Consider the following 12,399-nt stretch of genomic DNA (forward strand, 5'->3'; position numbering starts at 1 on the left):
CAGATGCGTGAAGCGTTCATCCTTAGCAGTTGTTTATACTTGGTGTCATTGGACTGCTGTTTTTATTTTTTTTACGAAACACTAACACAATTACCCCTCTTGAATTATTCTTACCAATATATAGCCAACTTTCTCCTGCGGCTGCCCTTTGCAGTGGTATGGCAGGCAAGCCACGTTTCAGGGAAGCTTGTTATCTGCTCATTAAGGAGCCCCTGATAAACTACCCCAGAAGACAGTTTAAAAAGTCACTGATTTTATGTTGCCTCCTGGGTTGGGAAATTCCTAGAAATTTGGGGTTGGAACCTGGGGAGGGTGGAATTTGGGAAAGAAATAGAGCATGACAAGGATGTGATACCACGGAGTCCGCACTCCGAAGCTGCTATTTTATCCATGGGAACTGATCTCTCTAGTGTGGAAATCAGTTGTAATTCTGGCCTCACCTAGAGGGTTTACAACCGTACACCTCCCATCTGCTCTACTGGTGGTCTCTCTTTTCATTTTATATATTCTGCAAGCATAATGCATCTGGGACTTTTGATTTCTGTGGCCACAAATCAGGCACTCGCACACCCCTCCCGCTGATGCGGCTGTGACTTGGTCTCATGTTTGTTCATTTTTCTTTAGATGTTATTGCCATGAAAGGTCCCTGTGACATGTTTTTGGAAGAGACTTAAAATGAGGTTATAATTTCCTACTGTGTTTCCTATTATGCATGGGTTGGTGAAAGTGGATAGAGAGGTAGCGCTCTCCCAGTCATAATGCTAGAACTTGAGGTCTCCCAGTGGAATAAGATTAGCAGTTGATTCAGGACAGGACAAAAGATAGTATTTTTTTTCATTTCATGTATAATCAGTTTACAGAATCTGTTGCCCCAAGATATGGTGACTGCTGTCTTTGAACTAAAATTAGAAAAATCCAGAGAGGATAGCTCTGTTGGTCATCATGACACTTTGAATGGAGCCTCTGGGTTCAGAGGCAGCATGCAGCTGAAAACCAGTTGTTGGAGGACAACAGGAGGGGAGGCTGGTTGCCTCCATACTTTGCTTGTGATCTTCTTGGAAGCATCTGGCCAGTCACTGTGGGAAACTGGATACTGGGCTGGAAGGGGCTTTGCTCTGACCCAACAGAACTTTTCGTAAATTCTTCTGCCTTTGCACAAAAAAGGAAAATAACCTAAGAAAGTAAACAGCCCTTTGTTACTTAACGGGGCTGTTTATACTTTTAGAGCGGGTATGAAATACAATATAACATCTTTAATCTTGGATCTAAATCAATTCATTTTTTTGCAGGTCTCACCATTGCGAAACGGATTGAAATCTCTGACCTTCCACAGCTAGTTGCTGCATTTCACAGTCTGGTTGGCTTGGCAGCTGTTCTGACGTGCATCGCGGAGTACATGATCGAGTATCCACACCTTGATGTCCACCCTTCTGCCAATGTTCTCAAAACCGTGGCTTACTTAGGCACCTATATTGGGGGAGTAACATTCAGTGGTTCTTTGGTGGCATATGGAAAACTACAAGGTATGCTTGGCTTTGTGGTTTAGACACAGAAAGATATAGGGTACAGCCCACACTGTTAAGATTGCCAAAGAGTTAGGAATTCTGTTCACACTGAATTTCCAGAAGGATCAGTGCCAGCCTTTTGAAAAAAAAAAACTTTGAAAATCTCATGGCTTAATCCCAAGATTCGCTGAACTAGTAAATAGCCTAGGAGTAAATTAAATACAGAGCCAGTGCAATACCACGATATTACAAATGGCTTTATGTTGGGTGTGTAAAAGCAAATGTATACTGCATAAAGTATTGGATTTAGACTGAGAAAACCTTGGCCGTTTCCAGATGGCTTACCTGCACCCGGTACGTCGTGCCACGTTGCGGGGAAAACGCGAAATACCGCGTTTTCTCGCGCAAGTTTTGCGCGACGTCCCGCAAAACTCGCGTGAGAAAATGCGATATTTCGCGTTTTCCCCGCAACGTGGCGCGATGTACTGGGTGCAGGTAAGCCATCTGGAAATGGCCCTTGTTTCAAATTCCTGTTCAGTAATAAAGCTCATGGTGGCTACATCCACACTGGTTGGGAATTGTGCTATGGCAGTCATTAGTAACGAGGTTATCTTGTGTGACCAATGCAATCTAGTTACACATTTTTGCAGTAACTCAATAGCCAGTCATGTTTGGATGTGACCAGTCACCATATCTCAGTTTGACCTGCTGACAGAACTGTTATGAGGATCAAAATTCACACTGGAGCTTCCGTTCAGTAACTGAGCACCATGTTGCTACTGACATGGCGACCCAGCGAATGTGAGCTTTCAGGGACAGACATACTCAAATTAGAATTACGTTTACCTCTTAAAGCATAAGGACAGAGATGGTTTCCTTTCTAGAAAGGGAACAATGGCTTCAGAAATAGCAGGATTCCCCCTGTGAAAAATGACTAGATTTGGGAGATTACCGCTGTAAAAGTTCCAGTAGCTATGGACTGGAGGCCCTTCTCATCGTTCTGGACTTGCTATGGGAAGCTTAAGAAGTAATGAACCAAGGCCTGCTTCTGTTTAATGTGGTCTCTGATAAGTCAGACATCACCAACTTAGAGCCAAGCCACAAGTGACGCCTGACACAGGTTGGACACTTGTCAGCTTCCCTCAAGTTTTGATGGGAAATGTAGGCATCCTGGTCTTGCAGCTGTAATGGAGAGCCAAGCTGTAAAACCAGGACGCCTACATTTCCCATCAAAACTTGAGGTAAGCTAACAAGTGTCCAACCTGTGTCAGGCGTCACTTGTGGCTTGGCTCATACTTCCTCATTAGACTGTAGAGCTTCTGGGTAGCCAGACCTCAAGCAGAGATCCTAGCAGTTCCCTGCACATAACTTTCTGCCACTAAGGGCTGTTCTGTTGGCTAAAATGGGCAGAAGAGGTACCATTTAAAGAAGCAGCCAAGTCAAGACTTTCTGTCCTCTTCCCTCACTGATCTTTATTGGTTTTAACAGTTACATCTTCTGGTTTGCAATCTCCAACTTGGAAAACTGGAGATTTAGGAGAAGTGCATGGAGAGGGTAGCATTTGGGGAAGGGAAGAAACTCGAGTGGGTATGTGACGATATAGAGCCCGCCCCCTGAAACTCCCGTTTCCTCCAGGAGAACTGATCTCTGTAGTCTGAAAAAAAATTGAAGCCCCATCTGGAGTTTGGCAATCCTATTTAAGGATTAGCAAATCATTAAGCTATTAGCAGGTGTGAATGAAGATCAGAGAATTAACAAGAAATCTAGGGAAGTCCAAATATGTGCTAGTCTATTCATGTATTCATTTATCCATAAATGTTGCTTTTAAGGCTACTACGGATGGCAAGGTTTACCATCTCATTGAAATGAGGGGGGGGGGAATTCAAATATTTGGTTGATGGAGACAAGAAAGGTGGGGTGGGGACACATACTTTTGTTTAGTATTTAAATATGAATGCAGTAACTATATAAACACTGGCATTTTGTTCTAGGTTTATTAAGCTCAGCACCACTCCTCCTGCCTGGACGCCATTACTTGAATGCTGGATTGCTGGCTGCCTCGACAGGTGGCATGATTCTTTTCATGCTGGACCCAAGCTATACAACGGGCATGGCTTGCCTTCTTGGCGTTTCAGGACTCTCCTCGATCATGGTATGAATACAGTTGGCAGCTTTTGGTACAAGGAAGTACTCTCTGTTTCCCCTGGTGGAGAAGACCAAGTGCAGACAAGGAGCAGTCAGGATGGATCCTGCACAGGGTTGTCAAGTGCCAGGTGGGCCGGGAGTAACTGGTCTCCAGTCTGCAGAGATCAGTCTCCCTGAGGAAATGGCATCTTCGGAGTGTGGACTGTATGGCATGCCATGCCTGCTGAGGTTCCCCCCCCCCCACACACACAAATTCTGCCCTCCCCAAGCTGAAATGGTCAAGCTTAATCCTTGTACGTTAGGAGCATAGTGGTGCCCACCAATAATTTTTCTGCTGCTCGCTTCTTTCCAAAAGTATCTCTTCTAGATAGGGTTGCCAGGTCCCTATCCGCTTCTGGGGGGGGGGACCAAGTATTTGCCAGGACAATCCTCCTTGTGCATGCGCAAAGTGAATGTCTCCTCCCAGCAGACGTGACGACATCCCTTCCAGAAGGGATGTCATCACGCTGGCCATGGGAGCACCCCAAGCTAAGCCGGGAGCACTTGTGCCATGCTTGTGCCTGGGGTGCCTGCTAGTGGCAGGCAATTGCTGGGTGGCTTGAAACCTCCTGCCAGTGGGTACCTGGGATCCCTCCTTTTAGAATTGCCAACTCTGGGTTGGGAAATTCCTGGAGATTTTTTTTGGGGGGTGGGGAGCCTAGGGAGGGCAGGGTTTGGAGAGGGGAGGGACCTCAACTGGGTGTGATACCATAGAGTCCACTCTCCAAAGCAGCTGTTTTTCTCTAGGGGAACTGACCAGTACAGTCTGAAGATCAGATGTGATTCGTGGAGATATCCAGGCCCCTGGAGGTTGGCAAGCCCATTCTCTTCCCTGAAGCAACCAGCCAGTCCTGCCCTTCTTCCTCGTCACTGTAGCAGGAGGTGTTTCATAAGAATTTAGGAGATATCACCTTTGTGTCTTCAGGCAGCACACATTAGAAGCAACTGCCTCCATTGTAGGAGGAAGCTTGGGCTGGCATCTTCCTGCATTTTGATGTGATCTCACCCCAGGCAGCCATTTTGTGGTGGCTCCTGCTACCTGTTTGCAAAATCCCCAGAGGTATGCAAACCTGCTACCTGTTTGCAAAATTCCAACAAGGTTGTGGACCCACTGACTAGCAGAACTGTTCAGGCCATCTTTTTCATAGCCTAGTGTCAGGGCTTGAACCCAAGATTTCATGGTCTGCAGCTGGGAGATTTCTAGGGATCTGGTGCTACACTGAGAGCCTTTTGGCTGGTCTTGCAGGCTAGAATTAATGTTAACATACACTTTATGGTTCTCCAGACCCAGAGGTCTCTTTTCATGCCAAAGGGAATTGGGGCGTGCAACGATTGCAGCTGTAGTTGATTGGAGGACACACTCAAATATCAGGATTAGCTAGGCATCGTATCGCCTGGCTTTCTTGCCTGATTAGCCGTCTTGCCTGTTCTGCCTCCAAATCCAGCTCAAGCCCCTTGCTTCAGCCTCGCTGACCTCAAGGGACCTTGAGTTGAAATTGGAGAACACATCTTCGAACACATCTTCGATGTCCGAACTTCCTTAAGATTGCCTGGCACTGGTATTTGGCAGGTCGGGGGAATGTAGCAGAGAATCTTTATCAAGCCAGTTCTTGAAATGTACTTATTTTTCAGCCTCCAGTGCAGATTCTCTTTGCCTGAACAAATAGTGACAGTTCCAGATTTTCTGTAGTGGTTAAGAGTGCTGGGACTCTAATCTGGAGAACCAGGTTCCCCACTTCTCCACTTGAAGCCAGCTGGGTGGCCCTGGGCTCGTCACAGCTCTCTGGAGCTCTCTCAGCCCCACCCACCTCACAGGGTGTTTGTTGTTGTGGGGATAATAATGACATACTTTGTAAACTGCTCTGAGTGGGTGTTAAGTTGTCCTGAAGGGTAGTATATAAATCAGTTGTTGTTGATGTTGTTATTATTTTGGGAGGCCATGGGAAGGGAGTGCCCAGCTACCTTTCCCTTCTCTGCCTACCACCAGACCCTCCAGCTGTGCATCCACATGTCTGTGCATCCTTCCATACCCCTTCTTGAGTCACTGCCCACACCCAGAGCTGCCTTCATCACTCCCATGCCCTTTTCTTGACAATGCTGGGCAGTGCGTATAGCTGGCAGCATGGATGGCAGAGTGCTTGCAATTAGTGGGTGGGCAAAAGGCATGCAGGTCAGTGCCAGTAGCCCCTCCCCCAAAGCCCTGGCAGCTGCCCCATCTTAGGGTATGCTGATGCAAGCCCTGAGTTGTGAAATAATAGATATGACGAACTGCCTTGTGAAACTGCCAGAAAGAAAAGTCTGGTTATTATGCACAAACCAGAAAATTTAGGATAGATGGTAGTTGCTGCCTTGATGCTGACCCTGAGGGTGGGGAAAAGAGCTTGTGTTTGTTGGTGGGCCCAATAAACTGTCTTGGGTCGAATCCACATTCACCCATTACCCGCATGTTTATCGGATATCTTCCGTTTGCCTCCAATCCGTGATTTTTTCCTCTTCGTTCACATCCCTGCTTCCAATCCATCTTTCTTGCGTGTCCCTCCGGTCACATGGCCGCTCAAAAACCGCTTTTTTGGGCGGGACCTTTTTTCCCCGCCCATTTTTTAAAAAAATTTTTGAGCACACTTTTCCGTTATTTCGATCTTGCCTTATAAAGAAACATCATTGAAGATAATGATGCCTCTCTTTCCCCCACTGACAGCACTGATGGCTCTTTCCCATTTCTTTTTTGGAAATTTGGAAGCATGTGGGAAGCTTTCGTGGGCATTTCCTATGCAGGACAGTTCAGTGCCTGAATTTTACTGAAGTTTCACTTCCTTGGAGTGTCATTATTTCGATATTTCATAATTTCGATATTACAGTAATATAAAATAAAAAAATAAAAAACAGTTAAAAAGGAAGTTTCGCGAGTCCGTTCTGAGAATGGATTCACCCCAAAATGATTTTTCAAACTACCAGATTTGATTCAGAAACAGCATAATCAATAAATCCAATGCTATGAAGTCAAAAACAGTCTTTTGCAGACTACGGAGCACTTGCAAGTTGAATCAGCCAATAGGAACTCTCAGAACGGCCGGAGAGACAGGAAGGGGTTTTTTTTTTAAAAAAACGCATAAATTGCGCATTGGCCCGTTCACGGCCACTGTGAAACTCCCGTTGAAAACCTGTGACCACATATTCAGGAGAAATGCGAATGAAATGCGTCTGTTTAATGAGGTAATGTGACCGGCACTCGGGATTGCGTGGGGAATGCGGGGAACATGCGACTTAGAATGAGTAATGTGGATTCGACCTTGTTTTACCTCTTGCATATAAGAAATACAAAATAGGTAAGACAATATTTTTTACTGGACCACCAGCAAAATCTGTGTCACCTAGTTGAATTTCAAAGAAGCCAGTACGTAATCCAGCTTCCCCTAAACAACAGCAAGGGGGTTAAATTGGCCCCGTTCCAAGGGCTCCACAAAGCTTTCTTCAGAATATTTGTGTAGCTCTACAGAAATTCCATAACAAATCCAGCGGAACCCCTGCAGGATCCCACAAAACACATGTGCAAGGTTCCAAAACTTTTTAGCTATGGGCAATGTAGTAAAATAAGCTATTGGGTTAATCAGTCCAATGTTGTATGTAATCCAACACTATGAACTGGAGAGAGAGAGAGAGAACTATGAAGTGGCGTGGCAGAGATACGTTGTATAGGGCCTACTCCTCTGAGATGCAAAATTCCATGAGGTTCCACAAACATAAATAAGATGCTTTGATGCTCAGATACCTGTACCTTTCCCACTGTATGACAAAAAGGGGGCATTTTTTTTAGCAAACCACCTGAGGCAAAAGAGTGAAGAACCCCTCTTCACCCATCCTTCCTCTTTAGTTTGCAGTTTTCACGACTGTCTTGTCAAACAACAAATAGTTGGAAACAAACTACACCCAACTGTGTGTTACACACAGAATCTCAGTACATGATACTTCTTCCACGAGGACGCTTAATTGAAGGGAGACGCAATATTAGCTGGGAAGCGTAGTTTAAAAGCCGAAAGCTCTGTCAATTTCCCCGCTTCACAGGAGGGTAGTTTGAAAAGACAGAGCCTGATCACTCCTCAAAGGGTTTGTTAATTTGTTAATCCCTCTGAGGAACATCCCTGCCACTGTCTTTTTAAACTACCCTCCTGTAGAGAGGAAATTGACAGAGCCTTCTGTTCTGTCTTTTTAAACTACACGTCCTGGCTAACATTGCGTCTCCCTTCACTTGAGCATCCTCGTGTAAGAAGTATCATGTAGAGAGACTCATAACTGGGCCCTTAATAAGATGGCCCAGTCTCAGGGCCAAACTACAAGTGACGCCTGACACAGGTTGGACACTTGTCAGCTTCCCTCAAGTTTTGATGGGAAATGTAGGCAGCTTGGCGGAATGTTGGACAAGTGACAGTTGAAAAGTCCATTGGACAGCAGTCAGAGAGCCAAGCTGCAAGACCATGACACCTACATTTCCCATCAAAACTTGAGGGAAGCTGACAAGTGTCTAACTAGTGTCAGGCGTCACTTGTAGCTTGGCCCTCAGAAGTAAAAGTGGGAGAGGACGGATGAGGCTCAGCAGAGACGTTATAAGACTGACAAGTGCTTGACTTCCACAGTGTGTGACCATTATATGGTCGCACATCAGACCTACCCCGAAAGATCTGATGCCAAAGTTCTGAGGGTTAACTAGGAAGAGGCTGCTGTATGGGGCATGAAGGAGGGCATTGGCCTGAGGAGTATATTTCAGGCACCAGGGCACAGAGGCAGCAAGGTCTGTGACACTGATTTTTAGTTAGATAAAAGACTTTAGATAGGGCTAGGAGTGAGAGGTGAAGAGAGTCGAGGCAATGCAGACTTCAGTTTGTTACAAAAAGTGCCAAAACTACAAGGCAGAATTATGGTGATCGTGACAACTGGGAGAGAGAGAGAGAATGCTAAGAAGAGGCATTCCTCCCAGGAGCGAGAGAAGCCCAGAAAATATTTAAGAACGAATGAAGAGCGCATGATCCCTGTAGAATCAGACCAAAGGTCAATCTTGTTCAGCATTGATTCCAACACTGGCCAGCCAGAGGCTTCTAGAAGCTTACAGAAGCATGCCAAGAAGGCAACAGCTGTTGCTCATTATTTATCTGTTTGCTTTTAACATTTTTAGGCCGCTGTCCGCTGAAAATGAAAGGTGGTTTTACAAATGCCAAAAACTGTCATCATCAGCAACAAAGAGCTGCTTTTAATATCCTACTAATGCCAATAATCTAGTATCTGTGCATGGATTGCAATTATGGTTGCCAACCTCCAGATGGGGTCTGGAGAGCTCACAGAATTACAACTGATCTCCAGACAACAGAGCGCAGTTCCCCTGGAGAAAATGGCTGCTTTGCAGGGTAGACTTTATGGCATAATCCCCTGCTGAGGCCCCTCCCCTCCTCAAACCCTGCCCTCCCCAGGTTGTACCCCAAATCCCCAAGTATTTCCCAACAGGGAGCTGGCATAGCACATTGGGGGGTGGGTGATGGCCATACCTTTTAAGCTATACTAGATGGCATTTTGGTCTCTTTATCAACTCTTTGGCCCTAAGCACAGGCTTCAGTAATCTAGCAGAGATGCCTTGAGGCTGGAGAGATGTTTTAGGAGGAAGTGCCCTTAAAAGCAGTGGAAGTTTAGCTATGTTGATTGCCTTGCTGTAACATGAGAAAGTTCCCTCTGGCGGGGACGGGCAGGGTCCAGTATTGACTCAGTGTTCATAGGCACTTCTGAGCAAGGCCACTGAGAGAGGGGATTTGGGGGACAGCTCTAGGGGCCACAATCACCCCAGAGGCCTATGGAGCTGGGAAGATTACATGGTTTGTTTCATACAATGTTTGAGTTGGATCATGATAGGGTGATACGGTTCCTGAGAAATTTTTGCCCATGGTAGTTATCTGCAGTCCTGTTCTGAGATTAAATTGAGCTGGATCTCATTCTTATTGCCAGTTGCAAAGCATAATAAAGACTTTTACCATAGAGACATAGGCACAGAGCAATATCTGTGTTGGCTTTTCTAGAGCTAACTGAAGAGAAGAGCAAGAGTCCAGTAGAACCTATAAGACTAACAAAACTTGTGGTAGAGTATGAGCCACAGCTCACTTCTTCAGATATCAAACTGGTGAGGGACAATTGTCCATTTTAAGTTGTGGCCGTGTGTGGTCTCCGTCTTTTCTGCTTCTATGGTCTACATATTATGGGGTTTGTTTGTTTTCTCCCTTAACCTTCTTTTTAAAAAAATTACATATCCAGTTAACTCATTTGATCCTTTTCTTCTCCTTTGGTGTATGCAAACTGGCAGGGAGTAACCCTCACTGCAGCTATCGGTGGCGCAGATATGCCCGTGGTGATCACAGTGCTCAACAGCTACTCTGGATGGGCTTTGTGTGCAGAAGGTTTTCTTCTTGACAACAACCTCATGACTATTGTCGGTGCCTTAATTGGTTCTTCTGGCGCTATCCTATCATACATCATGTGTGTGGTAAGCCAAGTAACGTGCATGGTGGGCCTCATGGTCTTTCTTTGTTCAACGAGGGTAGAGCTGCGGGGCTATATTTTATAGCTTTCCCAGTTTATTTATTTATTTGTGTCTTTTATGTTCGACCATGGAACTCAAGGTGTCGGGCATAATTAAGGTTTCTAGGAAATCTTCCATCCATGCAGTTTCCAGACACAAACCTGCCTTGGTTGTCAATGACCTCAGAAAATACCTTGGGACCTATGGCTAGGACTTCTTAAAAACAAAAACATACCCCAAAACATGGTGCTGTTCTCTGGCATGAAGAAATGTGTTGTTCACAAGACATAAAAGTACAATCATCATTTGCACCTGTTGGTTACTTCTAATGGAAAACAAATTCAGAGTATATTTTGTGGTGTAGACATTAGAGTGTTGCATTAAGACCAGATTCAAACCCCTGTTTGGCATGAAACCTACTGGGCAACCATGGGCAAGTCATTCTCTCTCAATCTTATCTCACAGGGGAGAATCCCTGATCTCTTTGGCAGAAGGGCAGGATAAAAATGTGCTAAGTAAATAAATGCTTGCTAAGACAAGAGTTATGGAACAGAGGAAGAACCAAAGAATTTCTCCTTGAGACTTTTACTGTAGTATGTATGGGTTGAAAACCAAGTGGGATGCCTTCAGTTTTCAATAGCAAATAAGTGTTTTAAAACTTACCAGTCTGTTATGGTATTGATCTTAGAGGTTTGTTAAGATGAACCTTCTTGAATCAGAGCAGAGTGCAGCAGATTATTCATCCAACCCTCATTAATGACAGTGGAAATGGGGAGGGAATCCCTCAAACCAGAAAAAATGGAGGTTTCATAACACCAGTGTTTGATGGATCATATTCTTGAATGATAACACAGGAAGAAATTATCCAAAAGACATGCTTTACAATGGAGTGTGGGGTGACTTCTGGTGGACTTAAAGCCTTTGACTTTTTTGCCAAAAGCCAATTCATGTTTATTTCATACCAAGGCCATGAACCGATCTTTGCCTAATGTCATTTTGGGTGGATATGGTACTTCATCTACAGCTGGTGGAAAGCCTATGGAAATAGTTGGCACACACACAGAAATTGGAATCGATCAAGCTATTGAGATGATAAAAGAAGCGAATTCGATCATCATTACCCCTGGTAAGAGTTCAAGGCTGTTTGATTATGCCTATGGGCTAAGAAGCCAATGTTCAGTTTCAGGCTATGCTGTCCTGTTTTAGGTTTGGCTGTGAAACTGGAAATCTTTTGAAAAATTGTTCAGTAGCTGAAGCATGGTCAATAATAGACAATGTTCAATAGCCAAAGTATGGTCAATGGGTCTTATACCTATTTTAAATAATAAAATAATTTTTTTAAAAAATGGAAACAATATTTGCTAAGCCCTATGACTAGTCCCATCATGTAGAGAAAGCCTGAGGAACTAGTCCTATGAAGAGCAAGAACATATTGTTTCCAATGAGTTTAGGTTCACCTAAACTGGAAAATTTCTGAGTGGGTTCTACAGTAGAAATCACCCTACATGCATATAAATTATGCTTTTTTACCTTGTATGTTAGAGATTCAAGTCTAAATGAATCTGTAGTTCTTCTGTGGTTTTTTTGCTAGTGATTGCTGAACTGGCAATATCCTAACAAAATCAAAATGGCTGCAGACCATTGTTTATTTTTAAACTTTTGTGGTTAGATCAGGAAGTGTCCATTTCTCAGCTGTGTTTTATGACCCCAGTAAGCGGTGTCAAGTAGATTTGGAATTCTCCAGATAAGCATTCTCCTCCTCTCCTCTTATAGAAAACCACAAAAACATATCATATTTGATGAATTTGGGTTCATAGCAAAAATGTCAAACAATTCCGTGATGTCAATGATGGCGGAAACTGCCCTCAACAGAAATGTCTGTTGGGGATTACTGAACTGCTCACAAGACTGGAGTGTGTGGCTGCCATGGCAGGACGAGTTTGGTGTGGACATTTGAACTGGTCTTTTGTTTGGGGGGTTTCAGAAGGTAAACCATAATACTCATCTTGAATAGTCTATTTACCTGACTTGAGCGTATACCCTGCTGGCTTCGGGGGCCGCAGTGTGCATCTCTTCCAAGTCAGAAAGAGGGATCTTTTTTACTTAGGGTCTCTGAAAGAAGGTGTGACACGGAGAGAAACAAACACACTAAAGTTC

The 12,399-nt window shown here is 44.5% G+C and overlaps 1 protein-coding gene across 1 annotated transcript in view; it reads left to right on the top strand.

Annotated features, from left to right (window-relative positions):
• The window catches only part of LOC129345769 (NAD(P) transhydrogenase, mitochondrial-like), a 65,651-nt gene that overhangs the window by 42,760 nt on the left and 10,492 nt on the right, over window positions 1–12,399 (top strand). The window contains exons 15-18 of the mRNA XM_055002998.1: window positions 1,290–1,523; window positions 3,497–3,657; window positions 10,027–10,206; window positions 11,209–11,368. Of these exons, the coding sequence (XP_054858973.1) occupies window positions 1,290–1,523; window positions 3,497–3,657; window positions 10,027–10,206; window positions 11,209–11,368 (735 nt within the window). The remainder of the gene's footprint in view (window positions 1–1,289; window positions 1,524–3,496; window positions 3,658–10,026; window positions 10,207–11,208; window positions 11,369–12,399) is intronic.

This window comes from Eublepharis macularius, chromosome 18 (assembly GCF_028583425.1).
Source record: "Eublepharis macularius isolate TG4126 chromosome 18, MPM_Emac_v1.0, whole genome shotgun sequence".
Classification (NCBI taxonomy): Eukaryota; Metazoa; Chordata; class Lepidosauria; order Squamata; family Eublepharidae; genus Eublepharis; species Eublepharis macularius.